Here is a 27,680-nt window from a genome sequence, read left to right as displayed (position 1 = left end):
CCCGCTCCGCCCCGCGCCCCCGGACCCCCGCCGCGCACCGCCGCCCCTCGCAGGCCGGGTCCCGCGCCGCGGCCACTCACAGTTGCGGATGTCGGAGATGAAGACCGCCAGACCCCGCATCCCGTCCCCCTTCGACACAGCTGGCATCTTCGTGCCCCAGGGAGCGGCTGGGCTGGCGGGCCCGGAGGAGGAGCGGGGAGCGGGGAGCGGGGAGCGGGTCGCTGCCGCCTCTGGAGCCGCCTCAGCCGGAGCCGCCTCAGGCTCAGAGCGCCGCTCTCAGGGCCGCCGCCGCGCGCGCGCACGCACACACGCTCGCTGTCGCGTGCACGCGCACGCTCGCTCGCGCTGCGGCCGGCGGGCGGCGCGGGGACGAGCACGTCGAGCGCGTGGGCATAAAAGCAGACGCGGGAACGCCCCCGGCAGGCCGACGCGCGTGCACGGCCGCTCTGCGAGCCCTGGGTTCGTGTCTCCGGACTCCCCAGACGACCCCCGCACGACGCTGCGCAGCCGCGCCCTCCACGGCTTTGACCCAGCCCAGGTTCTGGGGTAGCTTGCTGCCCACCGTAGGGGCCCCTGAGGGCCTGCTGCACATCACCCGCCTTCCAGAGCCACCAAGCCCCTTCCTTAACAAAAGGGGGCACTGAGGCGTGAAGAGCAAGGACTGTCACCCCCACCTCATGACCCCACCGGCTGACTACAGGGCCCAGTCTACACTTGGATCCCTCAATGCCCAACCAGGGCCCTTTGCCGTTCTGCCCCCACCCACCTCTGCATCCTCCCCAGCGGTGAAAGGGCAGGAATGCCCCTATGGGTCAGCCTCCACGGTGCACAGCAGAGGCCTCTCCCCACCCCAGGGAGTCTGTTCTGAGAGCAGGTGGCCCTGCTGAGCTCGCCTTTGTGGAGCCAGATGGCTTTGAAAAGGAAGCTTCCTCCTTATGGGGAGATGGGGGTTATCTTCCCCCGCCCGCCCCCCCGCCCCGCCTCCAGGTACTAGCCCAGACCCACAAAAGAGACCTCTGTCCCACCCTGGCTCACTTCCTCAGGTCCCAGTGAGAGGTCAGACCAGGCTGGACCCTGGCCAGGAGGAGGAAGGGGCGGGCCCCTCCCACAGGCCAGGCACCCCACCCAGGCTCCGGGCCTCCAAGACCTCCTGGGGGAAACCGGAGCTAGGGAGACTGGAATCCCTATAAGGCAGCAATTTCACCATCTTCCCAGACCCTCCGAAGAGCTGGGCCAGCAGAGGGCTTCCTGGAGAAGGGGAGATCCCCAGAGAACACATCCCCACACCTGGAGATAACCCTCCCACGGCCAAGCCAGGGAACTCGGACCAAGCAGACCCTGACCCGCCCCCAGCAGCCACTCACAGAACAGGACAATGCCCAAAGGCTGCAGGGCCCATGTGGGGCACAGACAGAGTGGCAGCTCAGCCGAAGTGGAGGGCTTCTCTGAGGAGGGGCTTGGAGCTGGACAGACATCCCACCCCCTTTCAGTGCTGATTCTGGGCCTCCCAAGCCTCCTGGCATTTCCCAAAGTATATGTGTGTTTAGGGAGGGGGTCCGAGAGCCTGATGAGACACACAGGCAGCCATGAGAAAGACCCCACACTTCCTCCCAGCTCCCACACCTTGCCAGACACACAAGCCCTCAGGTCATTATTATGATCAGACCTCGGGCCTGAGTCCACTCAGCCCTCCCTAACCACGGTCACTCCTCAGCAAGGCCTGAGTCCACTCAGCCCTCCCTAACCACGGTCACTCCTCAGCAAGGGACATTTTATGAGTATGAAGTGACTTGGAAACAGTTTCATTTCTTAGGTTGTGTGAATTGGACATCTGTCACATTTTAACCACTTGCCACAACTGTGTTTCTAGGGGCAAGGGTGGAGCTGAAAGTCTCTTTCCAGCATCCGTGGCTACTGGGAAAGAGCTGGGGAGCCCAGAGTCTGCAGCATGGCCACGGTGTCTGGGGGCATCCTGCACCATTAGCTGGCTATTCCCACACCTGAGCCTGCCCAGCCCTCCGGTCACTTTTGCAAGTGATGCTTCCCATAATCCCTGGAGTGGGTTGCAGACAATGACCCTTAGAGAAAATTGGGGTTGGTGGCCTGGTCCAGATGTGGCTAGAGGCCCTGAGCAGGGTGCAGGGACAGGGATGTGGCACTCCTGGGCACCTGGTCACAGGAATGACATGCTTGGGGAAGGCCAGGCTCTTAGAAGCAAGCATGTCCCCTGCCATGGACAACAGCTGAGCATGAGGAATTCAAGAACTCTGGAGGGACTGGTGTTTTGAATGAAACAGACCAACTAGAGAAGGGAAGTAATGGACTCAAACTCCTGACTGCTCTTCTTGGGGCGGCAGGAAGCTGCCTGTGACCAGGGAGCTCGTTTTTTATAGCCATCAGACTGAGCCCAAAACCACATGGCTGGATTTGGGTTGTGGCAAAACAACCAAAGAAGTTGAATCTACAACCTCCCCAAATTTGTGGGAACGCTGGAGTGCTGGGGTGGCACGTGTAGGATCCAGAGAACTGGACCGGAGTAAACGGCATAAGCTGGGGACCCCTTCCCCTCCTTGCCAAAAGCCCCTCTGCCAGCCTCCATGGCCCCTCTCCCCACATTGGATGAAGTTGTCCCCGCCCTTGAAGATGCTGTAATGACATCCCTTGAAGGAGTTACTTTGTAAGAGAAAAGTCTGTTTCCCTCAAAGCCCCCTGGCCCAGCCCCACCCCTGAAACCTGGGAGAGTCGGGTCCCCAACATAAAGCTGCACTGCAATGGGGAAGGCTTAGCCACCAGGAGAATGGAGACCCACAGGAAGTTAGGTTTATGCCAGCAGAACTCTGAACGTGTGTGGGATGAATTCTGAGAGAGTGGACCTGTCCCACGGGGCACCCAGCTATCTGGGTCAGCTGAGCCAGCGTGAACAACCAACAGTCTGAAAGCTGGACTCCTGGGGCCCATGTTAAAACAGGGTTGAGATGCCAGAAATTCCAGGATATGATGCAGAGAAAGGAATTCAGAGATTTCTTCTCTCCCAGTTCTAGAAGCTAGAAGTCAAGGTGTGAGCAGGGCTGGTGCCTCCTGAGGCTATGGATGAGGATCAGGCCCAGGCCCCTCTCAGCTCGGAGGTGGCTGTCTTCTCCCTGTGGCTCCTCACGAGGCCTTCCCTCTGTGCTCCTCTCTCTCTCTCTCTCTGTCCAAATTTCCCCTTTTCATAAGGACACCAGTCACACTGGATAAAGGGTCTGCCCTACACCAGTATGAACTCAATTAATTACATCTGCAGTGACCCAAGGTCACATTCTGAGGGACTCCAACGTATGAACTTTTAGGAGACATGGTACACCCCACAACATTGGTAATGTGAGCACATGTGGGGACAGGATTTTGAGTCTGTGCCCCCTTCTCTATCCTGGCTACTTAGAACATGGTTTTGATCGCTGGAGCTCCATCTCAGACGGTGGCAATAGTCCCTCCACTCACCACTGCACCAGCCTGCAAACCTCCCGTGTTTACACTACAGCTACTGAGACTGGGGGCTCTGTTGCATTCCGCCCGATCAAGATCCTAGTTAACACCTCTTCTCACACCTGAGGGCTTGGTGTCCTTGAAGTTTCTGGGGCTATGGGGGCCTGAGGCATGTCAAGGTGCCTTTATTTTAGAGAGAGAGAGAGAGCATGCACAAGCAGGAGGGGCAGGGAGAGGGAGAGAGAATTTCAAGCAGCCCCCCCCACCCCGTTGAGCGCAGAGCCTGACACGAGGCTCGATCTCACGACCCTGAGATCATGACCTGAGCTGAAACCAAGAGTTGGATGCCCAACCAACTGAGCCACCCAGGCGTCCCCACCCTGTGACTTTAAAGGCCAGACCAACCATGCCAGCAGCCAGCCAGCAGTCCATCACCTCATGGCATTGGGTGTTGTGTGGCAAGGGCGTCCATCCAGACCAATATTCACCCAGCAAGTATGAGCTGATGGAATATATGTCCATGTTAAGATCGGCCTGGGAAAAACGGTGTCAGGAAAGAAAACACGCCCCCCAACATCAGTTCAGGCCTCCCTGCACTACCGCATCACGGTCCTGGGGCAGTCGTAACACGTGACCACAAACCGGAGGCTTAAAAACAGGAAAAATCGATTCTCTCCCAGTTGTAGAAGCCAGAAGTTGAAGATGAAGGGGTCAGCAGAGGGTTTCCCAGGATGGTCTGGGGGAGATTCTGTCCTTGCCTCTCTTCTAGATGTTGGTGGCTGCCAGCATCCTTGGCTCAGGGCTCTGTAACCCCATTCTGTGCCTCTGTCATCTTGAGGTCTCCTCCCCTGTGTCTGTGTGTCTCAAATCTCCCTCTTTCCTTTTATGAGCATTCCCATCATTGGATTTGGGGCTCACCCTAAATCCAAGATGATCTCATCCCAAGATCCTTAATCACATCTGCAGAGACCCTATTTCCAAACAAGGTCACCTTCACAGGTGCTGGGCTTTGGGACATGGACAACCTTCTGGGGTCCACCATTTGCCCCACTACACCACCAAGAAATTCTGCCCATTGGGTCTCATCACACACATCCTGCCTCTTCCTTTGGTACAGGGGTATTTTAAGGTTGGCTGTGGGATGATGAGAAGCACTGATACCACGAAGCACACAGCCCTATGCAGGGCCACCTGCCCACCGCAGACACCTGCCTTGGGGCCTCTCACTGCACACCTACACACCAGATGGCACATGATACCCAGGTCACAGCCTTCACCCCGGCCAATGCCAGATGGGCTGGCAGGGGCTTACACGTGAGACACAGACAGAAAATCTGCTGCGCTGGCTCTGGAGCTAAATCTGAAAGCTTCCACTGCACGTGAGTATGCCCCACTCCTTCCTTCTTGCTCTGGACTTTGCTTATTCCAGCACCCAGGGAGGATGTCTCCATCCGTGAGCAGGGGAGGGCTCAGCAGCAGGAAATCCTGACGTGTGTCCCTCTTCCTGGGCTTCCGGCCTCATAACTGGAATGTTTTGAGGTTCAGGAGGGGCATTACACAGTCAGTGATAGTGGCCTGGGCCCTGCCCTTGGTGCAACCGCTGGCTGAGGCCTCCCCCAGTTTAAATAGGACGAGTCACGGGTTGCCCCTGCTGGGAAGGGCCTTGTCTTGTGCTGACTTAGCCAACAAGGAGAGGCCCGGGGCCACTTGCAAGATGAGGACACCCCACCCTCACCCCACCCTCACCCCACCCTCACCACATCCCAGGAACATACAAGTCTAGCCCCCAGAAGTCCAACAGCCACCAGGCACCTCCAGCTACCAGGTGCAAGTGCTCTTGGGATGTGTAATGAGTTCCCCATAGTTACTTGGAGACACTTTTTTTTTAAGTGATTTCTACACCCAACATGGGGCTTGAACTCATGACCCTGAGAGCAAGAGTCACATGCTCTGCCAACTGAGTCAGCCAAGCGCCTTACTGAGGGACACTTTTGAAGTTGTCCCAGAGGGGCAGCCTCAGGTTAGGGATGCGAGGCTGACCAAGTACACTTGGGGCGGGGTGCTCTGGCTCTGAGGGTGTCCCCAGAGCATGGGGGGTCGTTCAGTTGGCAGCAGGAGGGCTTGTCCCAGCAGCCCCCCTTGCTACACGTGGGCGCATACCTGCCCTCTTCTGTCTTCCCGTGCCCACTGCAGACAAGTAGGAGGACAGTGTGAGAGCCAGACCTGGGCTTGAAATTCAGAGCCTGAACTTCTGCCTGGGTACCCCACACCCAGCCCAGGTAGGGTGGGCTGCCTCAAAGGCAAGAGGGCCAGGAATGGGGCCTGGATACTGGGTTTAGGGACTGGGCAAGGGGGTTATACTCCAATTAACATTAAATTTAAATAATTAGGATTTGATTTATTGAAGTTACAAATTCAAAACTTAACTTTTTAACCTGTTAAGTTCAATTTCATGAACTTTGTTATTCCCTTTATAATCCTAGCAGATTTATAGTTATTTTTCAGGGACCTCTCAAAATATTTGGTCCTATCTACAAACTCAGTGCATTAAGCATTTTCAACATTTCAAACTGAATTTATAAATTCAATTCTCTCACTTCCTTTTTAAGTGGTTTGGCTTGTCTGAATTGACAACTAAATTTTGGGTGCTTCAAGAATTTATGTATTCGGGGCTCCTGGGTGTCTCAGTCAGTAAAGCATCTGCCTTTGGCTCAGGTCATGATCCCAGGGTCCTGGGATCGAGCCCCCATCAGGCTTGCTGCTCAGTGGGGTGCCTGCTTCTCCCTCTCCCTCTGCCTGCCTCTCTGCCTACTTGGGCTCTCTCTCTCTCTCTCTCTCTCTCTCTGTCAAATAAATAAATACTTTTAAAAAAAGGATTCATATATTCGATAGGTTAAAATTTTGAATGTGGTGAACGCCAAGTTGTCTCAAATGTTCCTGAAACATGAAAGGCCAAATGTGTTCAGGATTCACTTATTATGTAGGTGCTAACACTCTGGTTTTGATTCTCTTAGACTATTCTATGCGTCACTCTAAACCTTACTGTGGCTGAAAGTTGTGTACCCATTTGAAGAAGTCAGTTTTCTATCCAGGTTCTAGGGCCTCTTGGCATCCACCAGCAGGGAGCCTGACACCCCAGAACCCTGCCCAGTGGAGGTCTTGCACTGTCCCTCCTTCCTGCCTGCTTTTGGGTTTCGGGCAATGCTGGCTCAGAGTGAATCCCAAGTGGACTTTGCCGTTCTTCAGCTCTGAAGACCTCTGAACTCAACAGTTCATTTAGTCACTGAATGATGACTGAAAGACTTTCTCACTAGACCTTTGATACTGCTGGGGTCTCCTTAGCATTCCTAGGACTGAGCAGCTACCTGGGCCCCTAGCAGAGCTGATTGGGATCCTCTCCAGAGCTCTGCCTGATCTAGGGTCACTACCCCAGAGTATTGATTTTTAAGTGATTTCTACGCCCGACATGGGGCTTGAACTCATGACCCTGAGAGCAAGAGTCACATGCTCTGCCAACTGAGTCAGCCAAGCGCCTTACTGAGGGACACTTTTGAAGTTGTCCCAGAGGGGCAGCCTCAGGTTAGGGATGCGAGGCTGACCAAGTACACTTGGGGCGGGGTGCCAGGAACACAGAGCTGCCACTGACAGTTGGCACATAATGTGCCTCAGCACACACAGCAGGCTCCAGCCCTCTCTGGGAAGACTGTGGAGGGTCAGCTGGCAGGAAATATGGGGAAGTTGGGGCACCTGGGTGGCTCAGTCGCTAAGTGTCTGCCTTCGGCTCAGGTCATGATCCCAGGGTCCTGGGACGGAGCCCTACATCAGGCGCCCTGCTCAGTGGGAAGCCTGCTTCTCCCTCTCCCACTCCCCCTGCTTGTGTTCCCTCTCTCACTCTGTCAAATAAATAAATAAAATCTTTAAAAAAAAAAAAAAAGGAAATATGGGGAAGAGAAAGAAGGAAACATGACTAGGAGGAGAGAGAACGAAGGTCAGTTCAGAAAGAAGCGTCTCAATCAGCAGAAATGGGGAAACAAGACGGGCAGGGCGTCCTGGGGCTGGAGGGGCAGAGCTGGGGTGGGGACGGTTGTGTGGTTTTCTGCAGGAAACTGCTGGGAACAGATAGGGATGGGCGGGGGGTGTCTGTCAGCTTGTATCCAGTGTAAAATGCCTTGCGATGAAAATCGCTGGCCACGTTGTGTTCTGTCCCAGCGGTGCCCAGTCCTCTTGCCTGCGCTGAGATGGAGGGGTTCTGTTTGCCTCTGGGGGGGGGCTCCAGCTTGTGAGAGCTGTAATTTGGTGCCACGGATCCTGGAGGCAGGACAGAGCCCAGGGTCTCGGCTACGCGCAGAGGTTTTCGATGTCCAGGGGCCACACGGACGCTGCCTGAGGCGGAGGACTGAACCGCGCTTACTCGGTACTGTGGAGGATGTCGGGGAGGGCCAGGGTGGAGGGTGGCCACCAGAGGGGAAGAAGGGGGCCGGGAGAGGCGGCTCCCGATGGTCCCCGTGTGGTCACCTCGCGGCATGGCTGAGGCGCCAGCCTCCCAGGGAGAGATACGCCCCGCTCTCTGCCCTGCACCAGCTCCTGCCTCTACCGCGGTCCCTTCCCCCGGCCCCGCCCCTTGCCCCTACCGGGGCCTCGCCCCCGGCCCCCGCCCTCTGTCCCCCGTCCGGCACGGAGCCTGCCCCCTGACCCCGCCCCCAGCCCCGCCTCACACCGGCCCCTGCCCCTGTCCTGCCCCGCCCTCCGGCCCCTGCCCTGGCCCTGTCCCGGGCCCCCTGCCCTCTGTCCCCTGCCCCGAGTCGGGCACTAGAGCCGGCCCCTGTCCTGCCCCGCCCCAGGCTTCGGCCCCGCCCCAGGCTTCGGCCCCGCCCCTACCCCAGCGTGCCGTGCGCGGCGGCGGCGAGCCAGCGTTCTGGGGCGGGACTTCCGGCGGCGCCCGCTAGCGTCTTCCGGCCGCGCGCGAGGGTGGTCCGGCCGGCCTCTGTGACATGAAGGTGAGCCCCGCGGTGGCCGGCCGGGGTGGTGTCCGCGCCCGGCGTCTCGACTCCTGCTCCTCCTCCTCTTCGCACGGCCTCAGTTCCGCGCGGCGAAGTGGGCTCGCGGGGGACGCGTGTGAGAGCAGGAGGCGCGGCGAGAGGGAGCGCGGGTGTGAGAGATGGAGTGGTGTGAGTGCGGGTGAGAGCGTGGGGTCCGCGAGGGAGCGGGTGAGAGTGCGGGTGAGAGCGTGGGGCGCCCGCAGAGTGCGGGTGTGAGTGCGGGTGAGAGCGTGGGGCGCCCGCAGAGTGCGGGTGTGAGTGCGGGTGAGAGCGTGGGGGGCCCGCAGAGTGCGGGTGTGAGTGCGGGTGAGAGCGTGGGGTCCGCGAGGGAGCGGGTGTGAGTGCGGGTGAGAGCGTGGGGGGCCCGCAAAGTGCGGGTGAGAGTGCGGGTGAGAGCGTGGGGTCCGCGAGGGAGCGGGTGAGAGTGCGGGTGAGAGCGTGGGGGGCCCGCAGAGTGCGGGTGTGAGTGCGGGTGAGAGCGTGGGGGGCCCGCAGAGTGCGGGTGTGAGTGCGGGTGTCAGCGTGGGGGGCCCGCAGAGTGCGGGTGTGAGTGCGGGTGAGAGCGTGGGGGGCCCGCAGAGTGCGGGTGTGAGTGCGGGTGAGAGCGTGGGGTCCGCGAGGGAGCGGGTGTGAGTGCGGGTGAGAGCGTGGGGGGCCCGCAGAGTGCGGGTGTGAGTGCGGGTGAGAGCGTGGGGGCCCGCAGAGTGCGGGTGTGAGTGCGGGTGAGAGCGTGGGGTCCGCGAGGGAGCGGGTGTGAGTGCGGGTGAGAGCGTGTGGGGCCCGCAGAGTGCGGGTGTGAGTGCGGGTGAGAGCGTGGGGGGCCCGCAGAGTGCGGGTGTGAGTGCGGGTGTCAGCGTGGGGGGCCCGCAGAGTGCGGGTGTGAGTGCGGGTGAGAGCGTGGGGGGCCCGCAGAGTGCGGGTGTGAGTGCGGGTGAGAGCGTGGGGGGCCCGCAGAGTGCGGGTGAGAGTGCGGGTGAGAGCGTGGGGCGCCCGCAGAGTGCGGGTGTGAGTGCGGGTGAGAGCGTGGGGCGCCCGCAGAGTGCGGGTGTGAGTGCGGGTGAGAGCGTGGGGGCCCGCAGAGTGCGGGTGTGAGTGCGGGTGAGAGCGTGGGGTCCGCGAGGGAGCGGGTGTGAGTGCGGGTGAGAGCGTGGGGCGCCCGCAGAGTGCGGGTGTGAGTGCGGGTGAGAGCGTGGGGGCCCGCAGAGTGCGGGTGTGAGTGCGGGTGAGAGCGTGGGGTCCGCGAGGGAGCGGGTGTGAGTGCGGGTGAGAGCGTGGGGGGCCCGCAGAGTGCGGGTGAGAGTGCGGGTGAGAGCGTGGGGTCCGCGAGGGAGCGGGTGAGAGTGCGGGTGAGAGCGTGGGGGGCCCGCAGAGTGCGGGTGTGAGTGCGGGTGAGAGCGTGGGGGGCCCGCAGAGTGCGGGTGTGAGTGCGGGTGTCAGCGTGGGGGGCCCGCAGAGTGCGGGTGTGAGTGCGGGTGAGAGCGTGGGGGGCCCGCAGAGTGCGGGTGTGAGTGCGGGTGAGAGCGTGGGGTCCGCGAGGGAGCGGGTGTGAGTGCGGGTGAGAGCGTGGGGGGCCCGCAGAGTGCGGGTGTGAGTGCGGGTGAGAGCGTGGGGGCCCGCAGAGTGCGGGTGTGAGTGCGGGTGAGAGCGTGGGGTCCGCGAGGGAGCGGGTGTGAGTGCGGGTGAGAGCGTGTGGGGCCCGCAGAGTGCGGGTGTGAGTGCGGGTGAGAGCGTGGGGGGCCCGCAGAGTGCGGGTGTGAGTGCGGGTGTCAGCGTGGGGGGCCCGCAGAGTGCGGGTGTGAGTGCGGGTGAGAGCGTGGGGGGCCCGCAGAGTGCGGGTGTGAGTGCGGGTGAGAGCGTGGGGGGCCCGCAGAGTGCGGGTGAGAGTGCGGGTGAGAGCGTGGGGGCCGCAGAGTGCGGGTGTGAGTGCGGGTGAGAGCGTGGGGCCCGCAGAGTGCGGGTGTGAGTGCGGGTGAGAGCGTGGGGGGCCCGCAGAGTGCGGGTGTGAGTGCGGGTGAGAGCGTGGGGGGCCCGCAGAGTGCGGGTGAGAGCGTGGGGGGCCCGCAGAGTGCGGGTGTGAGTGCGGGTGAGAGCGTGGGGGGCCCGCAGAGTGCGGGTGTGAGTGCGGGTGAGAGCGTGGGGGGCCCGCAGAGTGCGGGTGAGAGTGCGGGTGAGAGCGTGGGGGCCGCAGAGTGCGGGTGTGAGTGCGGGTGAGAGCGTGGGGCCCGCAGAGTGCGGGTGTGAGTGCGGGTGAGAGCGTGGGGGGCCCGCAGAGTGCGGGTGAGAGCGTGGGGGGCCCGCAGAGTGCGGGTGTGAGTGCGGGTGAGAGCGTGGGGGGCCCGCAGAGTGCGGGTGTGAGTGCGGGTGAGAGCGTGGGGGGCCCGCAGAGTGCGGGTGAGAGTGCGGGTGAGAGCGTGGGGCCCGCAGAGTGCGGGTGTGAGAGCGGGTGAGAGCGTGGGGGGCCCGCAGAGTGCGGGTGTGAGTGCGGGTGAGAGCGTGGGGGGCCCGCAGAGTGCGGGTGTGAGTGCGGGTGAGAGCGTGGGGGGCCCGCAGAGTGCGGGTGTGAGTGCGGGTGAGAGCGTGGGGTCCGCGAGGGAGCGGGTGTGAGTGCGGGTGAGAGCGTGGGGGGCCCGCAGAGTGCGGGTGTGAGTGCGGGTGAGAGCGTGGGGGCCCGCAGAGTGCGGGTGTGAGTGCGGGTGAGAGCGTGGGGTCCGCGAGGGAGCGGGTGTGAGTGCGGGTGAGAGCGTGGGGGGCCCGCAGAGTGCGGGTGTGAGTGCGGGTGAGAGCGTGGGGGGCCCGCAGAGTGCGGGTGTGAGTGCGGGTGAGAGCGTGGGGGGCCCGCAGAGTGCGGGTGTGAGTGCGGGTGAGAGCGTGGGGGGCCCGCAGAGTGCGGGTGTGAGTGCGGGTGTCAGCGTGGGGGGCCCGCAGAGTGCGGGTGTGAGTGCGGGTGAGAGCGTGGGGGGCCCGCAGAGTGCGGGTGTGAGTGCGGGTGAGAGCGTGGGGGGCCGCAGAGTGCGGGTGTGAGTGCGGGTGAGAGCGTGGGGGGCCCGCAGAGTGCGGGTGAGAGCGTGGGGGGCCCGCAGAGTGCGGGTGTGAGTGCGGGTGAGAGCGTGGGGGGCCCGCAGAGTGCGGGTGAGAGCGTGGGGGGCCCGCAGAGTGCGGGTGTGAGTGCGGGTGAGAGCGTGGGGGGCCCGCAGAGTGCGGGTGTGAGTGCGGGTGAGAGCGTGGGGGGCCCGCAGAGTGCGGGTGTGAGTGCGGGTGTCAGCGTGGGGGGCCCGCAGAGTGCGGGTGTGAGTGCGGGTGAGAGCGTGGGGGGCCCGCAGAGTGCGGGTGTGAGTGCGGGTGAGAGCGTGGGGGGCCCGCAGAGTGCGGGTGAGAGTGCGGGTGAGAGCGTGGGGGCCGCAGAGTGCGGGTGTGAGTGCGGGTGAGAGCGTGGGGGGCCCGCAGAGTGCGGGTGTGAGTGCGGGTGTCAGCGTGGGGGGCCCGCAGAGTGCGGGTGTGAGTGCGGGTGAGAGCGTGGGGGGCCCGCAGAGTGCGGGTGTGAGTGCGGGTGAGAGCGTGGGGGGCCCGCAGAGTGCGGGTGAGAGTGCGGGTGAGAGCGTGGGGGCCGCAGAGTGCGGGTGTGAGTGCGGGTGAGAGCGTGGGGCCCGCAGAGTGCGGGTGTGAGTGCGGGTGAGAGCGTGGGGGGCCCGCAGAGTGCGGGTGAGAGCGTGGGGGGCCCGCAGAGTGCGGGTGTGAGTGCGGGTGAGAGCGTGGGGGGCCCGCAGAGTGCGGGTGTGAGTGCGGGTGAGAGCGTGGGGGGCCCGCAGAGTGCGGGTGTGAGTGCGGGTGAGAGCGTGGGGGGCCGCAGAGTGCGGGTGTGAGTGCGGGTGAGAGCGTGGGGGGCGGCAGAGTGCGGGTGTGAGTGCGGGTGAGAGCGTGGGGGGCCCGCAGAGTGCGGGTGAGAGCGTGGGAGGCCCGCAGAGTGCGGGTGTGAGTGCGGGTGAGAGCGTGGGGGGCCCGCAGAGTGCGGGTGTGAGTGCGGGTGAGAGCGTGGGGGGCCCGCAGAGTGCGGGTGTGAGTGCGGGTGAGAGCGTGGGGGGCCCGCAGAGTGCGGGTGAGAGTGCGGGTGAGAGCGTGGGGCCCGCAGAGTGCGGGTGTGAGAGCGGGTGAGAGTGCGGGTGAGAGCGTGGGGGGCCCGCAGAGTGCGGGTGTGAGTGCGGGTGAGAGCGTGGGGTCCGCGAGGGAGCGGGTGAGAGTGCGGGTGAGAGCGTGGGGGCCGCAGAGTGCGGGTGTGAGTGCGGGTGAGAGCGTGGGGGGCCCGCAGAGTGCGGGTGTGAGTGCGGGTGAGAGCGTGGGGGGCCCGCAGAGTGCGGGTGTGAGTGCGGGTGAGAGCGTGGGGTCCGCGAGGGAGCGGGTGAGAGTGCGGGTGAGAGCGTGGGGGCCGCAGAGTGCGGGTGTGAGTGCGGGTGAGAGCGTGGGGGGCCCGCAGAGTGCGGGTGTGAGTGCGGGTGAGAGCGTGGGGGGCCCGCAGAGTGCGGGTGTGAGTGCGGGTGAGAGCGTGGGGTCCGCGAGGGAGCGGGTGAGAGTGCGGGTGAGAGCGTGGGGGCCGCAGAGTGCGGGTGTGAGTGCGGGTGAGAGCGTGGGGCCCGCAGAGTGCGGGTGTGAGTGCGGGTGAGAGTGCGGGTGAGAGCGTGGGGGGCCCGCAGAGTGCGGGTGTGAGTGCGGGTGAGAGCGTGGGGGGCCCGCAGAGTGCGGGTGTGAGTGCGGGTGAGAGCGTGGGGGGCCCGCAGAGTGCGGGTGTGAGTGCGGGTGAGAGCGTGGGGGGCCCGCAGAGTGCGGGTGTGAGTGCGGGTGAGAGCGTGGGGGGCCGCGAGGGAGCGGGTGTGAGTGCGGGTGAGAGCGTGGGGGGCCCGCAGAGTGCGGGTGTGAGTGCGGGTGAGAGCGTGGGGGGCCGCGAGGGAGCGGGTGTGAGTGCGGGTGAGAGCGTGGGGGGCCCGCAGAGTGCGGGTGTGAGTGCGGGTGAGAGCGTGGGGGGCCCGCAGAGTGCGGGTGTGAGAGTGGAGGTGTGAGAGCCAGTTTGTCCAAGACGGTGTGGGAGTAAGGACCTGAGTGAAGACAGTGAGTGTGACCAACATGCTTAGTGTGACTGAGGTGGGTGTGAGCGTGTGGGGCTGGTGTGAGAATGTGGGTGAGACAGAGAGTGGTGGCCACCCTGTCCCCAGAGGCCAAGCCAGATTGTGCGGCAGGCGGCCCCATGCTTGTTGGGGTGCGCTAGGGTGGATCCCTCTTCATTCGGCCATGTGCCTTGAAAGCTATAGACCTCCCATGATGGAGGGTAACTTGTCAGCCCGTGCTTCCCACAGAGCTAGGGGACAGTGGGTTGGTGGCAAAACTGGGCCTTGAGCCATCTGTGGCATCCCGTGTCCATCACTCAGTTGAGTTAGTGTAGCACAGTGGCCACACACTGCAGCTTCTTCGCCTCTGAGCAGGATTTACTCCACTGCCTGTGTCCCAGGGCCTGATGTGTAGCACACGGTCAATAAATGTCACCAGGGCTGTGCTTGTCCTGCCTCTCACGCTGCCTTTCCTTCCCAGAGCGCACTCACTCCTCACCCAGGAGTACAGCTGGTTCCAGGATTTGTGCTCAAAGGCGAGAATGCCTGTGACTGGCCGTTACACTTTGTGCGGGAGCAGCTGAACTCTGTTAACCAGAAAGTTGGCTCTTGGTCCAGCAGCATGTTGGTGACACACTCAGGGCACATCTGCTAGCATTTCTCAAACGGCATATTACTGAATAGTGAGACCAATTTGATGGGTAAAAATCAATTTCCTTTTTTTTTTAATTAAGATTTATCCATTTAGAGAGTGAGCAAAGGAGCACACATGGGAGGAGGGCAGAGGGAAAGAGACTCCTCCCTGAGCGCGAAGCCTCTATCTCATGACCTGAGCCGAAAGCAGGAGTCGGGTGCTCAACCCACCAAGCCACCCAGGCGCCCCTAAAAATCAGTTTCTTAAAAATGAAATAGGAAAATTGTCAGTATATCACAGAGCATGGTTAGCTCTGGTTAGTGGCTCTCCCTCGACATATACAGTGCATATGCACACGTGGCGCATACACACATGTAATGGGCTATGATACACTCTAACTGTGGGTCTCAAAAAACATTTGAAAGTTACTGCTGTGACTTGCTGTCCTTTGGTCAACACACTGCTGAAACAATCCTCCCAGGAGCTTGGAGCCCCCGGAATAGTGGGGCTCTCGGTTATTAGAGCAGATCGGAGACCCCTGCCTCCCCAGGTCCCTCTCGGTGACCACAGACATGAAGTGCTCTCCACACACCACACTGTGCGGGGGCTGTGCTGCCTAAAGGAGGTCGTTGGTGTGTGTGGAAAAAATGGACATGAGAGCAGGGGCTCTGCAGAGAGCACGATGGGAGAATTTGCCCTCAGGCCTCTGGTAGGATGTCCAGGCCCACGGTGCATATCAGGGAGCCATGGGAGGTGCAGACAAGGGCCTTGCTGCTGCTCAAGCACCCCACATGTCATAGCAGCTCACACACTGTGTCCTCACCACCACATGTCAGGCATTCGGTCTGGAAAGTTCATGGCCAGTCAGGGGGTAGCCCAGCACTCATGAGCAACCCTCTCATACCATCGTGCCTCATCCCAGGGCTGGCCGCTGGGCACAGTCAGTCAGCGGCAGTGCCAGTCCAGGCCTTGAGCTCAGTCTGGCTCTCTTGGTTGCTCCCTGCACTGTGTACAGAGCCTGGCAGGGTCCATCTCCCTTCCCCCAGATGAGCCCCATCTCTACCCTTTCCTCTTCCTTCCCCATAGTGTGAAATCATAGGTCAAGGGGCGGGTGAGCCGTAGGCAGAGGGGTCTCTGGGTGGGTGGGCAGCAGGTGGGGCAACAGGCCATGGACAGAGGGCGAGAAGGCTATTGGGGCACACCCCAGGCCCCTGTGGATTGCTTGAGGACCTCCCACCTGCTTGGTTTCTCATACCTTCCATCCTCTGTGACCCAGACCTCCACCCTGCAGCTGAGGAGGAGACCGAGGTCATGGAGTGGACCCAGAGGGGCTGGGGTCAAAGGTGGGGGTGCCTGGCCGAGTGGGCCCTCTGTCCCACTCCATGTGGCTCCTGCCAGCAGGTGGGGTTGTCCCTGCACAGCTGTCCTCTTGGCTCTGCAGCCCATGTCTGTTCAGGTGCCTCTCTGGCCTCCTGGTGGCTCGGCTTCCTAGAGTTAGCCCCTCATAGCTTGGCAGCTGCGATCTCAGCCTGCCCGTGTGGGTTCTGTGCCACCCGCCCTCTGCTGTGGCTGAGAGACCCCAAGTCAGAGCTGTGGTCACAAGGTGGGAGGAGGCAGGGGCTGTTTTCCTTGATGATCCTCCTGCCAGGAAGTGTCAGGAGAGGGGCTGCTGGGGAGGGCAGGGGGCAGAAGCTGGCACTCTGGGCCTGGGTCTTTGTATCCCTCCCCACAGCCCCTTCAGAGTTGCCCTTGCCGCTGTGTCCCTTCTGTCCTCCCGTGAAGCCCTTGGGCCAGGCTTTTGTACCTCCCTGCCTCATGGGGAGCGACCTCCAGGGCTCCCCACCCGGGCTTTATTCTCCCATGGCCCCACACAGGTGTGCTGTGGGAGTATCCGGTGCCTCAGTGTGCAGAGCAGCAGCTGGAGAGGAGGGTTTTGGAGGAGATCAAACCAGCTCCTGGCCAGGAGGTCAACAGGGTGGAGGGGATGGAGGGGTGAGTGCTGCGGAAGGCCGGACTCCATCGGCACCTGACGGCGTACCCTGCCTGGCTGGGGCTCTGGTGACCCCAAAGCCTGAGGAAAGGCCACATGCCTGCCTGCTGGGCAGGAGGCTAGGCTGGCTCCCCAGGGCCTGTAGGGTCTCCTCTGGCTCTGCCAGCAAGTGGTTCCTTAGCTGGTCTGGAGGGGGCAGTCCACCGGGGCCGTGAGTCTGTGGACCAACACATTTGCACACCTTAGAGCCTCGTTCAGGACTACAGCCAGCCTGGGCCTGCTTGTTACTCAGCTGCCCTGAGAGTGAAAAACAAGGAGTCAGCATTGCTGGGCGGGGGGAGGGGTGGGGGCAGAACCTAAAAGAGAACTGCAAGCTCATAAAAGTCCAGTGCAGGAAAGCCAGAAAATACAGCTAAAGCCAAAAAGATACAGAATGATCAGCAGTCCAGATAGCCTCCTCATTTACTTTTTAGCATCACCCTTTCTGTATCTTTCTCTGTAGGTGTGTATACACATAGGAATTCTTAAATAAAGCTGAGATCCTTTTGCATGTGTGCACTTTGTCACATTTGCACCGACCAGTGCACTGTGAGCATCATAGTGCCTGTCCATACTCCAGCATATGGAAATGTGTGTTATTCTCTTTCAACAGTACTGTGATGAACCTCCTCATGGGTTCTCCACATAAGTGCAGAAGTCCCCCAAAGTGTAATTTGTGAAAGGAAACACGTGTTGGAAAGTATACTTATGACTAGATTGTCATGCAAAAGATTTTCGCAAATTGAATTCCCAGGAACAGCTTGCGAGAATTGTTGCTGCCCCAAGTCCACACCGTTAGCATCATACCCTGTAGTCCTCACCAACACTGCATGTCTACTCCTTTAATTGCCAGTGAAGCCGAGGTGCTGTTTCTGGGGCTGAAGGCATCTCTGTGTATTCCAGAGGATCTCCGTGTATTCCAGGGCGCCTCTGTGTATTCCAGGGGATCTCTGTATATTCCAGGGCATCTCTGCCTATTCCAGGAGATCTCTGCATATTCCAGGGCATTTCTGTATATTCCAGAGGGTCTCTGTGTATTCCAGGGCGCCTCTGTATATTCCAGGGGATCTCTGTGTATTTGAGGGTGTCTCTGTGTATTCCAGGGGATCTCTGCATCTTCCAGGGTATGTCTGAGTATTCCAGAAGATTTCTGCATATTCCAGGGCGTCTATGCCTATTCCAGGCAATCGCTGTGTATTCCGGGGGATCTCTGTGTATTCCAGGGTGTCTCTGTGTATTCCAGGGGATCTCTGTGTATTCCAGGGCATCTCTGCCTATTCCAGGGGATCGCTGTGTATTCCAGGGTGTCTCTGCGTATTCCAGGGGATCTCTGTGTATTCCACGGGATCTCTGTGTATTCCAGGGTGCCTCTGCGTATTCCAGGGGATCTGTGTGTATTCCAAGGCGTCTCTGCCTATTCCAGGGGATCTCTGCGCATTCCAAGGTGTCTCTGCATATTCCAGGGGATCTCTGCATATTCCAGGGGATCTCTGCGTATTCCAAGGCATCTCTGCCTGTTCCAGGGGATCTCTGCGCATTCCAGGGTGTCTCTGCATATGCCGGGGCATCTCTGAGTATTCCAGGGGATCTCTGCCTATTCCAGGGCATCTCTGTATATTCCAGGTGATCTCTGCATATTCCAGAGTATCTCTTTGTATTCCAGGGGATCTGTGCATATTCCAGGGCGCCTCTGCGTGTTCCAGGACGTCTCTGTGTATTCCAGAGGATCTCTGTGTATTCTACGGGATCTCTGTGTATTCCAGGAGATCTCTGCGTATTCCAGGGGATCTCTATGTATTCCAGGGGATCTCTGTGTATTCCAGGGTGCCTCTGCATATTCCAGGGCGTCTCTGTGTATTCCAGGGTGTTTCTGCCTATTCCAGAGGATCTCTGTGTATTCCAGGGGATCTCTATGTATTCCAGGGCACCTCTGCATATTCCAGGGGATCTCTGCCTATTCCAGGGGAACTCTGAGTATTCCAGGGGATCTCTGCATATTCCAGGGCGTCTCTGCATGTCCCAGGCGATCTCTGTGTATCCCGGGGGGATCTCTGTGTATTTCAGGGTGTCTCTGTGTACCCCAGGGCATCTCTGTGTATTACAGGCATCTCTGCATCTTGGGCGTGTATAACGTGGGGTACTTCTGCATTGTGGGATATCTCTATGTTACAATGAGTCTTTATTACACAGTATATCTATTATGGGGTATCTCTATTATGGGGTATGCCTGGCTTTACAGGGTACCTGTGATAGCATGTCTGTATGGGGCAGCTGTGTGTTAGGGAGTTTGGGGTTTTGTGTACTAAGAGATATGACTACACTTCTTCGTTTTCCTATATTTTTATAGTGGGGCATTTTTTATTGGAGCCTCTTATTCTTGATTTGTAAAAGTTCTTTGCTCATTATGGATAGATAATGGGTAGGAATGCTTTGTGAAGTACGTTCTAATTTTTTTCTGGTTTATTATTTCTTTAAATTTGCTTTTTTCCTAAATGAAAGTGTCACATTTCTTTTTTTTTTAAAGATGTTATTTATTTGACAGAGAGAGACACAGAGAGAGAGGGAACACAAACAGGGGGAGTGGGAGAGGGAGAAGCAGACTCCCCCGCTGAGCAGGGAGCCGGATGTGGGACTTGATCCCAGGACCCTGGGATCATGACCTGAGCCGAAGGCAGACACTTAACAACTGAGCCACCCAGGCGCCCCTGTCACATTTCTATATAATGAATTCCGTTGGCCTGTTCTTCCCTAACTTCCACACTGCTGACGTACTTGGAAGGGCCTTCTCCGCCCTGAGTTTACAGAAGCGGGCACCCATATTTTCTTCTAGGTCTTTCCATGGCGCTGCTGTTTTACACTTAAGCCTCCAGTAGCCTGGATTTCTTTGGGTTGGTGGGGGGCAGCCACCGTTTTCCTGGATGGCACCCGTGGTCAGGGCAGCCCTGAGGCAGTGGGGGAAGGCTTTCTGACCAGCAGCAGGGAGGCCCCTTTCTGGACATCTGAGGAACAAGGGGCCCAGCAGTGCCAGAGGCTAGTCAGGCCACTAGGGCTGGCCCAGGGTAGGGCTCTGTCTGGGGCCAGTGCCCAGGCCAGTGCCACGAGAACCCAAGCCCTATGAGGTGCTCCATTTGGCAGAGGGGACACCCTACACTGCTGGTGGTCATGTGTGCCCTGCTCTCTCTACAGCCCCCTGGCCCCCGAGGTTGGACTGCACTGTGATACTCCCACCATGAGGACACTGCTCAGCACGCTCTGGCTTGCTCTGGCCTGCAGCTCTGTTCATACTACTCTGTCAAAGTCAGATGCCAAAAAGGCTGCCTCGAAGACGCTGCTGGAGAAGGTAGGGGTGTTCTGGGGGTTGACCTCTTCCTGCCCCCTGGAGTCATGTGCCGAGGCCTGTGATGCAGTGCTCTGTAAGCCGGGAGGCTGGGGCCTCCTCAGGCAGCTGGCCAGTGTTGCCCGGGGCTCTGGCCAATGGCCTGAGAGGGAGCAGCTTCTGGCGAAGGGGCTGAGGGTGTGCCTGCTCCCACTGGCCCAGATTTCGGCCCTCACCCTGCCTCTGCTTCTTCCCATGGCCATACTCTTGTCCTGCCTTGTGGAGTTCTATGATATTAGCGGTGGTCGAGTGGATCAAACAAGAGACATGCCATGCCTCTGCACCATTTTTCTGGGATGGGAGAGTGAGTCCTCAGGGACTGTCAGCTCCTCGAGGGTAGGCCTTTCCCTGTGGTCTCCGGTCAGCGGCACTGTGTTGATCCCAGGACACAGTGCCTGGCTGATCAGAGCACCGTTGCTGTTCTTCGGGGTCCCGTGTCCTGCCTGTGGACAGCAGGCCTTGACCACTTTGTCCTGTTGCTTTTATTTCAGACACAGTTTTCAGAGAAGCCTGTCCAAGACCGGGGTCTGGTGGTGACCGACCTTAGGGCTGAGGATGTGGTTCTGGAGCATCGTAGCTACTGCTCAGCAAAGGCCCGGGAGAGGCACTTTGCTGGGGACGTCCTGGGCTACGTCACTCCAGTAAGCCAGGCCCTGGGGCAGATAGGGAGGTCCCAAGGGCAAGGTGGCCACTGGGGTCCTCGCCTCCCGGGGTTGCTGCCATGCAGGTACATGGGGAGAGAGGCCTCTGGAAGAATTGACAGCCATCCCAAGGGTTTTCTGGGGACTTGTCCCACATGGCACAGGTGGTCCTCTGGTGTCTCTAGGGCCCTCTGTCCCCAGCTGCAAGTGCACTCACCTGTTCTCCATTTTCTGCCAGTGGAACAGCCATGGCTACAATGTTGCGAAGGTCTTCGGGAGCAAGTTCACGCACATCTCGCCCGTGTGGCTGCAGCTGAAGCGGCGGGGTCGGGAGATGTTTGAGGTCACCGGCCTTCACGATGTGGACCAAGGTTCTCACGTTGCTGCCCATCTGTGCTCGTCCTGAGGGCCCAGAGGGTGTGAGTGCATGTGTGTGAGTGTGAGGGTGGGGCCCTGTATGTCTGGGAGTGTGTGTGTAGCTGAGTGTGTGTGCACGAGGTGCGACCGTCTGGCATTGGCCCAAAGCCTGTCCCTGTGGCAGTTTGCACACAGGGTCCAGGGAGGAGGTGTCCAGGAGGGCCCGGCTATCTTGGCAGCCGCCTCTGTGAGCATGCATTCAAGTTCACATAGCCGTCCTCCTTTGGGGTTTGAAGAGAGGGCGCGTGAGCTAGTTGTGGTGTTCTGAGACCTGAAGTCACCCCTCGATGCTGGGAGGGCAGTGTCGGAAGACACAGGCTGGGCAGCCCTGGGACCTGGCCCTCAGGCACCCTTTAGCTCCAAGAAACAGTCCTAGCCGCCTTGGAGGCTACTTTTCTCTAGATGTGGCCGATGCCACCACTTTCTCCCCAGTGACCTAGAGGTCTGACCTGCCCTGGCTGCTCTGCAGGGGGAGGAAGAGGAGGAGGGGGCTGGACCCACAGATTCTCTCCTGCTGCCTCCCCTCTGCACATCCATTGCAGGGGCCCCGGCGTTTTCTTCCTTGGGGTGGGCTGGGTCTTCATGTGTCCCCGCATTGACTGGGCTCTCCTTGTCCCACAGGGTGGATGCGGGCAGTCAGGAAGCAGGCCAAGGGCTTACGTGTTGGTAAGTCCACTGGGGCTGGGCTGTCAGGGCACCCAGCCCTTAAGCCACATACTGTGAGGTAGAGGCCCTGGCAGGACCGGGCTGAGAGTGATGCCGGCCCTACCTGCCCAGTCCTGGAGCTCACAGCTGGCACGGGTGCTCCCAAAGTACAGTGGGCTTAGCAGGGGCTGGGGATTGGAGCAAGGGGACAGGTGATGGCCGAACCGGAGGAGCCCTGGGGGGTGGGGCCAGCTAGGGACCAATCAGAGTGGAAGTCGTTCCGGCAGGAGCCAGGCGTGAGGAGCGGGCACCCAGAAACTTAGTGTGTGAGGGGGAAAGAGGTCGGCATTACCCAACGCCCCTCCCTTGGCAGGCCATGTGGGCGCTCAGCTATGTGGTCACTCTGCTGTGGTGGCCAAGGGCTGCCCTGAGGGCGGGGCCAAGTACAGAGGGGTCACAATCCCTGTGTGGGTCTATTCCCCAAGTGCCCCGACTCCTGTTTGAGGACTGGACTCATGAGGACTTCCGGAATGTCTTAGACAGCGAGGACGAGATAGAAGAGCTTGGCAAGACTGTGGTCCAGGTGGCCAAGGTGAGGCCTGGCACTGCATGGGCTCAGCACAGGCTGCCCTAGGCTTCCTCTTGACCACAGAGGTCCTCTGGGCTGGGAGGCTGCCCTTGGGCGATATCCGGCTGCCCACTGCCCTCCTGGCCCTTCAGGCCCCCAGGGGATGGGGTTGGAGAGGCACACAAGTGGACGGGACACACAAGGCCAAGCCCCTCTGCTCCTGGCTGCTCTGGGGACCTCCACACTGCACCCTTCAAAGAGGGGCTTCGGGGCCTGCCATGACCTCACTGTGTGGGTGGCAGTGGCTGGCTCTCTGTACCTTCCCACCCCCCACTCCGGGCTCACTGGACCCTCCCCATCTGCCCTGTGCCTTTCAGAGCCAGCACTTGGACGGCTTCGTGGTGGAGGTCTGGAGCCAGCTGCTGAGCCAGAAGCACCTGTGAGTGGGTTCTGTGCTCTTCCTGTCCCCCCGGCGTCCTGGAGGGGGTAGAGGAAGGACTGAGGGAGGCCCATCGCGGGGAGGGCCTTCTTCCCACGGTCTACACCCAGGGGCAGGGATGGCCCTGGAAGCAGCCGAGGGCCAGCGTCCGGCTCTGGCTGCACTGTTGCTTTGCCCGCCTGGACGCCTGCGTGGATGGTGAAGGGAATGTGATAAGCATCCCCCAGGAGTGCGCTGGGGGAGACTGGCCCAGGTGGTGACGGCAGGGTCAGGCTTGGACATGAGCAGGAGCCCCTCTGCTGAGAAGAGATCCGCTGACTCTGGCCACCGAGTCGTCTAGGGCAAGAGTCAGCTGCCCAGGCCCGCAGGCTCTGCGTGCTCCCCTCACGGTGGCACCCACCCTGTCTGTGGCCAGAGTGACCAGGCCGGGCGGGAGTGGTCACGTGTTGCCTGCAGCAACCACCACCCACTTCCATCAGGGACATGGGGGTCAGCTCCACGAAGGGCCGAGGGAGTCCCGAGCTGTACTGCGCAGAGTGTCTCGGGTGTTCGCGTGGCAGAGTGCTGGTGTAGCCCGCACAATGCCAGGGACGGCAGGAGCTGTCAGCCAACTACCATTGGCTCTGGAACATCCCCTCCCTTTTCTGCCTGAAGGAGTCCCAGCTCAAAGCCTGAGTCCCTCCGTCCTCGCCCCGCGCCCCCGCTTCTCCGCGCCCGCCTGCCCCAGCAGGGAGCACTGGGCTAGGGCTGCCCCCAGGGCGGCCCCCCTTCTGTCCTGCAACTGCAGGCCACTCTCTGCCCACTCAGAGGCAGTGCCCGAGTACAGGTGGAAGGCATGCTGTTGGCTCTCGTCTGTGCCTGGAGCCAGGCACGCCCGGGGGCTCCTTGCCCAGGTTGGAGGGACAGGCCTGTGTGGGCAGCTGTGGTTCCCACTGCACTTGGGCCCAAGCCCCTAGCCCTAGGAGGGCCATTAGCCCAGTTTCGGCGGGGAGGATGGGTAGAGAGTGCGAGCCCAGTGGAGAGGCTTCCTGTGTTTATCGGGAGCTGGCACAGGGCCAGTGTGCCTGGGGTCCTGGCTCTCGGCCAAGAGACCTTCCTCACTTCTCCTCCCAGGCAACATACCTGACAAGGTGGCCTTCCAGCACCTTCTGGAGGCGGAGCTGGAGACCTTCCCCTGCAGCTTCTCACCAGGCAGCTTCATTCTGCCCCGGCTCGCTGCAGAGGGTGGGCGCCTACCTGAGCCGCAGCCAGGATGTAGCAGGCCCGTGATGAGGGGGCGGCCAGCAGGGCAGTCAGGGGCCAGGTGGAGCGGGGCAGAGAGCAGCCAGGATGACAGGTGGCTCTGGGCACATCGCTACCTGGGAGCCAGTTCCCAGGACGGAATGGGCCTGGCAGCAGCGAGGCATGATGGAAACATTTCAGGAGGCCGTCCCCACCTGTCACTCTCATTGGGGTGTCTGACGAGGTGTCCGAGGGCACCGTTCCTTCTCCAGAGGTCAGCCTGGTAAGGCCATTGTCGGCAGTTGCTGTGGGGCACATGGCCTGCGTGGTGTGGTGGGCACGGTGGCACAGCATCGCCTTGACGCCCTGGACACGGGTCCCCCGGGCCTCCCTCCCACAGAGGTGCACTGCGGAGGAGCAGGTGGTCTGAGCAGTTGCAGCACGCAGGGATGGTGCCCAGCTCTAGTGAGTGGCCCGGTCCCCTCCACACATGCCCAGGGCACACAGGTGACCCCAGGTCCCCAGCTGGTGGGTGCTGCCCCAGAGGCACAAGACCACCCTTCCCTTCTCACAAAGACACAGCCCTGGGGCCGTCCAGAAAGCCAGGACAGCCAGTGCCGGGGGGTGCTGCAGAGTGGATAGGGGCGTGTGCTCCCCAAGAACTTGACTGGAGCCCAGGCCGCCTCCTTGCCGGAGAGGCTCCGCGCGCCAGGGCTCACTCCTGAGCCGCGCTCCAGCAGTCAGTACCCGGCCCACCCTCGTCAGGACAGCCGGGGCCGCACCCTTCTTTTGCACATTTGTGTGGGGTGGGGCCTGGAGGTGGGCACTGGGCCCCATGCCCTGGCCGTGCAGGGGTAGCCAGGACAGCCCTACCGTCCGTGCTGGTGAGAATCCCCGTGCCTTAGCCCCTCTGATCTGCGCTGTGCGTGAGGGGTGGACTCACTGGGCTCTGCAGACTGGGCCCAGGCCAGACTGAACACAGAGCGCAGCTTAGCCACCTGCAGGGCTCCTGGGCACCTGTCACTTGGTGGTCCTTGCTACATGGCATGAGGGGGATAGGGGTGCCTGACAGGTGCTCCCAGGTGGTGCCTGGAGCCGGGTTAGTCTCCATTCCACTGGGCATACCTGCCACGTCTCTAGGGCCAGAGGAGTCCATGACTCCAGCTTCTCAGTCCCCCACCTGGTGGCCCGCTTCCTGTTGAGACATGCCCATGCACAAGTGGAGAGTCACACCTGATGCCCACCTACAGGTGTTCCTTCTGTGTCCTAGGGCTGAAGATGCCCCCCTGCCTAGGACTGAGACAGACGGCTGTGTCTGGGTGTCTCCCAGACTGGGAGTGGCCACAGGAGGGGGCTGGGTAGTTGAGGCCAGTGCTTTGGGTACTAGGCTAGGACTCCCCCCACAGCACAAGGCCTGGTTGGTGGAGCTGTCCTCACTGTTCTGGTCCTGGGGCATCTCTCAGGTGCTGTGTGGCACCCAATAGGTCAGGTGGTGTTTCGTGGCCTGGGCTGACCCAGCCACCAGCAGGTCAGCATGTTGGGCACATGTAGGTCCTTCTCCACCCCCTGGGCAGGCTGTGTGTCTGGGAGAGTCCAGAGGTGATGGGGTGCTGCCCAGATGTCCCTTTGTTCCCCATGCCATTCTCGGTGACCCTGAGCGAGGAAGGACAGGGACCAGCCAAGTTCTGAGCAGGCCCAGTTTGGGTGGAGGGTGACCCCTGCAGGACCTGCTGGGCTGCCCTGGTGCTCAAGCGTTTGCACGGTGCAGGGCCACACTGGAGCCCTCCAGGGCACAAAGTGCCCGTGAAGGGGCGCCTGCCCTGTAGCGGGTCTGGGTCGGGCCCCTCGACTTCCTGTTCTTGATCTGGTTCTTTGCAGGGGCCTCATCCACATGCTCACCCACCTGGCTGAGGCCCTGCATCAGGCCCGGCTGCTGGCCATCCTGGTCATCCCACCGGCTGTCACTCCTGGGTAAGTGCCTTGCTTGCTGGGGGCGGGCAGCTCTGTCCCAGTCAGTAGCAGCCCTGGGTGGGTAGATGCCGTGGGAGCTGGGGCTGGGCATCCATGTCAGCCACGGTGGCATTTCCTCGCACATCAGCAGCAGAAGGCTACGCCCTTCCAGCCAAGTGTTGGAAGATGTTAGGAGTTCCTCAGTTTGAGGGGTTGCGTCTTTTAGACACTTCTACTCACTCTCAGGTATAGCCCTGGAGCTTCACCACAACACAGAGCTTTAGGGAATCCACACCTGCCGCATCCTTGGGAGTTCCGGGCTGTGTGGTCACACCACCTTCTTCCCTGGCCTGGCTGCTCACCCTCCCCAGCCCAGTGAGGCAGCCCTTCTGGAACCCAGGGCACAGGGAGGACAAGCAGCCCAGGCCCTAGTTGTTGGAGCCATGTCCCCTCTGCCCAGGGTGTCACCCAGTGCTGGGCACCATGGATGCTCCAGATCTGTTGTGGGGACCAGGGGCAGACCCAAGGTCAGATGGCAGGGCTTTGTTGGGGAGGCGGCCACAGAGGTCTGGGTGGGACCAACTGAGGGCTCTGCTTGGCCTTTGCCAGCCCAGCCCCATGGCCCACAGGTGCACACTGGGCTCCCTCCCACCTGCTGCCCTGGGACGAAGCAGCTGGCCCACCCTGTCAAGTGGCAGCAGGATGGGTGGGCCTCTGGGGCTGTGATGTCCAGCTGTGGTTCCCAGGCTGACGGGCTCACAGAAGCACCAGTTGGCCCACGGAGCCTGCGGGGCGCTCCAGCAGTTATGACAGAAGTTCCCTGGGGACAGTGCCTGCCTGGCCTTCATGCCCCACAGTCCCCGCTGTGTGCCACCAGAGGCCGTGGACTGTGCTTCCCCATGCCCTTTGCATTACCTGGGCATCAGCCTGCTATCTGAGTTTTCTCTCCACACTCTCAAGGTCCTCAGTCCACTGTGGGTGGGGAGGGTCCCACAGGCCAACACCTCCCTCCTGGAGCAGGGCAGGTGCTGCTCAACCCGGGAGGGAGCCCACCCGGAGTGCCACCTGTCTGTCGTCCTTCATCCCACACATACGGATGTATTTGTGAACACTGGTGAATGTGTGTGGGGTGCGCATGTGTCCTGGGGCTGGCTCCGGTGGGGAGCTGTGCTGCTCCCAGGGCGGGGCCTCTCGTGGCTGCCTGAGGTTGGGGCTGGGACTGGGACTGGAAGAGGAGCTTTTCCTCTGGGAAGGCCAAGGCGTGGACCCTCTAGAGCCTGTGGGTTTGGCCATGGTGCTTGGTGCCCATTTCCTCCCAGTTTTTGTGGGTGGCTTGGGGACCGGGGATGCTTGGCCGGGTTGAGACCCTGTCATCCTTTCTGGTCAGTATCCGTTTGTGGGATGGGTATAGGAGGTGCCCTAAGTGGAGGTAATATCCTCAGAGGCTGGGGGCATCTCCTCAGGCTGAGGGCTGGTGCTGCGCAGTCCCACGGCCAGAGGCAGGGCCGGGGCGCCCACCTGCAGCCCTCTGCACAGAACCTAGCAGCTTCGGCACATGCATAGGGCGGGGGTGCAGAGGATATGCTGGAGAGTGTGGGAGGGTGCGGGGGCTGGACGCCCCTCAGGTCCACCCCTGGGCCTGGCCTGGAAGGGCAAGTGGACTGCGGTGGGGTGCATCTGTGCCCAGGGGTTCTTACCCCGAGCTCCTGGCACCTAGGCAGGAAGTAGACGGCCCGCCCCTCACCCTGCAGCCACCAAGGGAGGATGCACCCTCGTAAGGCAGCTGAGGTGGATGTCCAGAGGCGGGGGGACCGTGGCCAGTGTGGTCAGGGCTGAGGGTGGGGGCTCTGGGTGTGATGGGCTGTGGGCACGGCCGGGCCAGCCCCTCCTGGCGACCAGGATGTGGGCCTGGGCTGGGCTGTCCCAGCTGTCCGCCCGCCCAGTGTTTCCCCCGAGGCTCTGGCTGGTGGTGCCCCACAGGAGCTCAGTTTACTGACGACATTGACCCCCCACACACACACACACTCTTGCTAACAGCTCCCCAGCAGACAAGCCCGTAAATGCCTCTTGGCATTTTCTGCAGCAGGGCGCAGTCGGGCTCTTTGCTCACCTCAGCACGGCTGTGGCACGCAGGACGATAGCATGCATGCGATGCCTTTTCCT

The 27,680-nt window shown here is 61.2% G+C and overlaps 2 protein-coding genes across 5 annotated transcripts in view; one reads left to right on the top strand and one right to left on the bottom strand.

The window, feature by feature from the left end:
* Positions 1-283, bottom strand: part of AP2A2 (adaptor related protein complex 2 subunit alpha 2) — an 87,009-nt gene extending 86,726 nt beyond the window's left edge. For all 3 annotated transcript variants that reach the window (XM_028094194.2, XM_028094190.2, XM_028094191.2), the window contains exon 1: positions 81-283. Coding sequence is in view for 2 of the 3 variants with exons in the window: in XM_028094190.2 (XP_027949991.1) it covers positions 81-147 (67 nt within the window). In the remaining variant the exon portion in view is untranslated. The remainder of the gene's footprint in view (positions 1-80) is intronic.
* Positions 284-8,378: 8,095 nt separating this feature from the next.
* Positions 8,379-27,680, top strand: part of CHID1 (chitinase domain containing 1) — a 30,004-nt gene continuing 10,702 nt past the window's right edge. For both annotated transcript variants that reach the window (XR_003607658.2, XM_028094264.2), the window contains exons 1-8: positions 8,379-8,462; positions 19,447-19,600; positions 20,128-20,277; positions 20,516-20,648; positions 21,316-21,360; positions 21,825-21,931; positions 22,285-22,346; positions 25,446-25,538. Coding sequence is in view for 1 of the 2 variants with exons in the window: in XM_028094264.2 (XP_027950065.1) it covers positions 19,490-19,600; positions 20,128-20,277; positions 20,516-20,648; positions 21,316-21,360; positions 21,825-21,931; positions 22,285-22,346; positions 25,446-25,538 (701 nt within the window). In the remaining variant the exon portion in view is untranslated. The remainder of the gene's footprint in view (positions 8,463-19,446; positions 19,601-20,127; positions 20,278-20,515; positions 20,649-21,315; positions 21,361-21,824; positions 21,932-22,284; positions 22,347-25,445; positions 25,539-27,680) is intronic.

This window comes from Eumetopias jubatus, unplaced genomic scaffold, assembly GCF_037043125.1.
Source record: "Eumetopias jubatus isolate StellerSeaLion01/CBP00866 unplaced genomic scaffold, mEumJub1_p1.0 scaffold_13, whole genome shotgun sequence".
Taxonomy (NCBI): domain Eukaryota; kingdom Metazoa; phylum Chordata; class Mammalia; order Carnivora; family Otariidae; genus Eumetopias; species Eumetopias jubatus.
The sequence above is the reverse complement of the archived record's forward strand: the minus strand, read 5'-3'. Positions and strand labels throughout refer to the sequence as shown.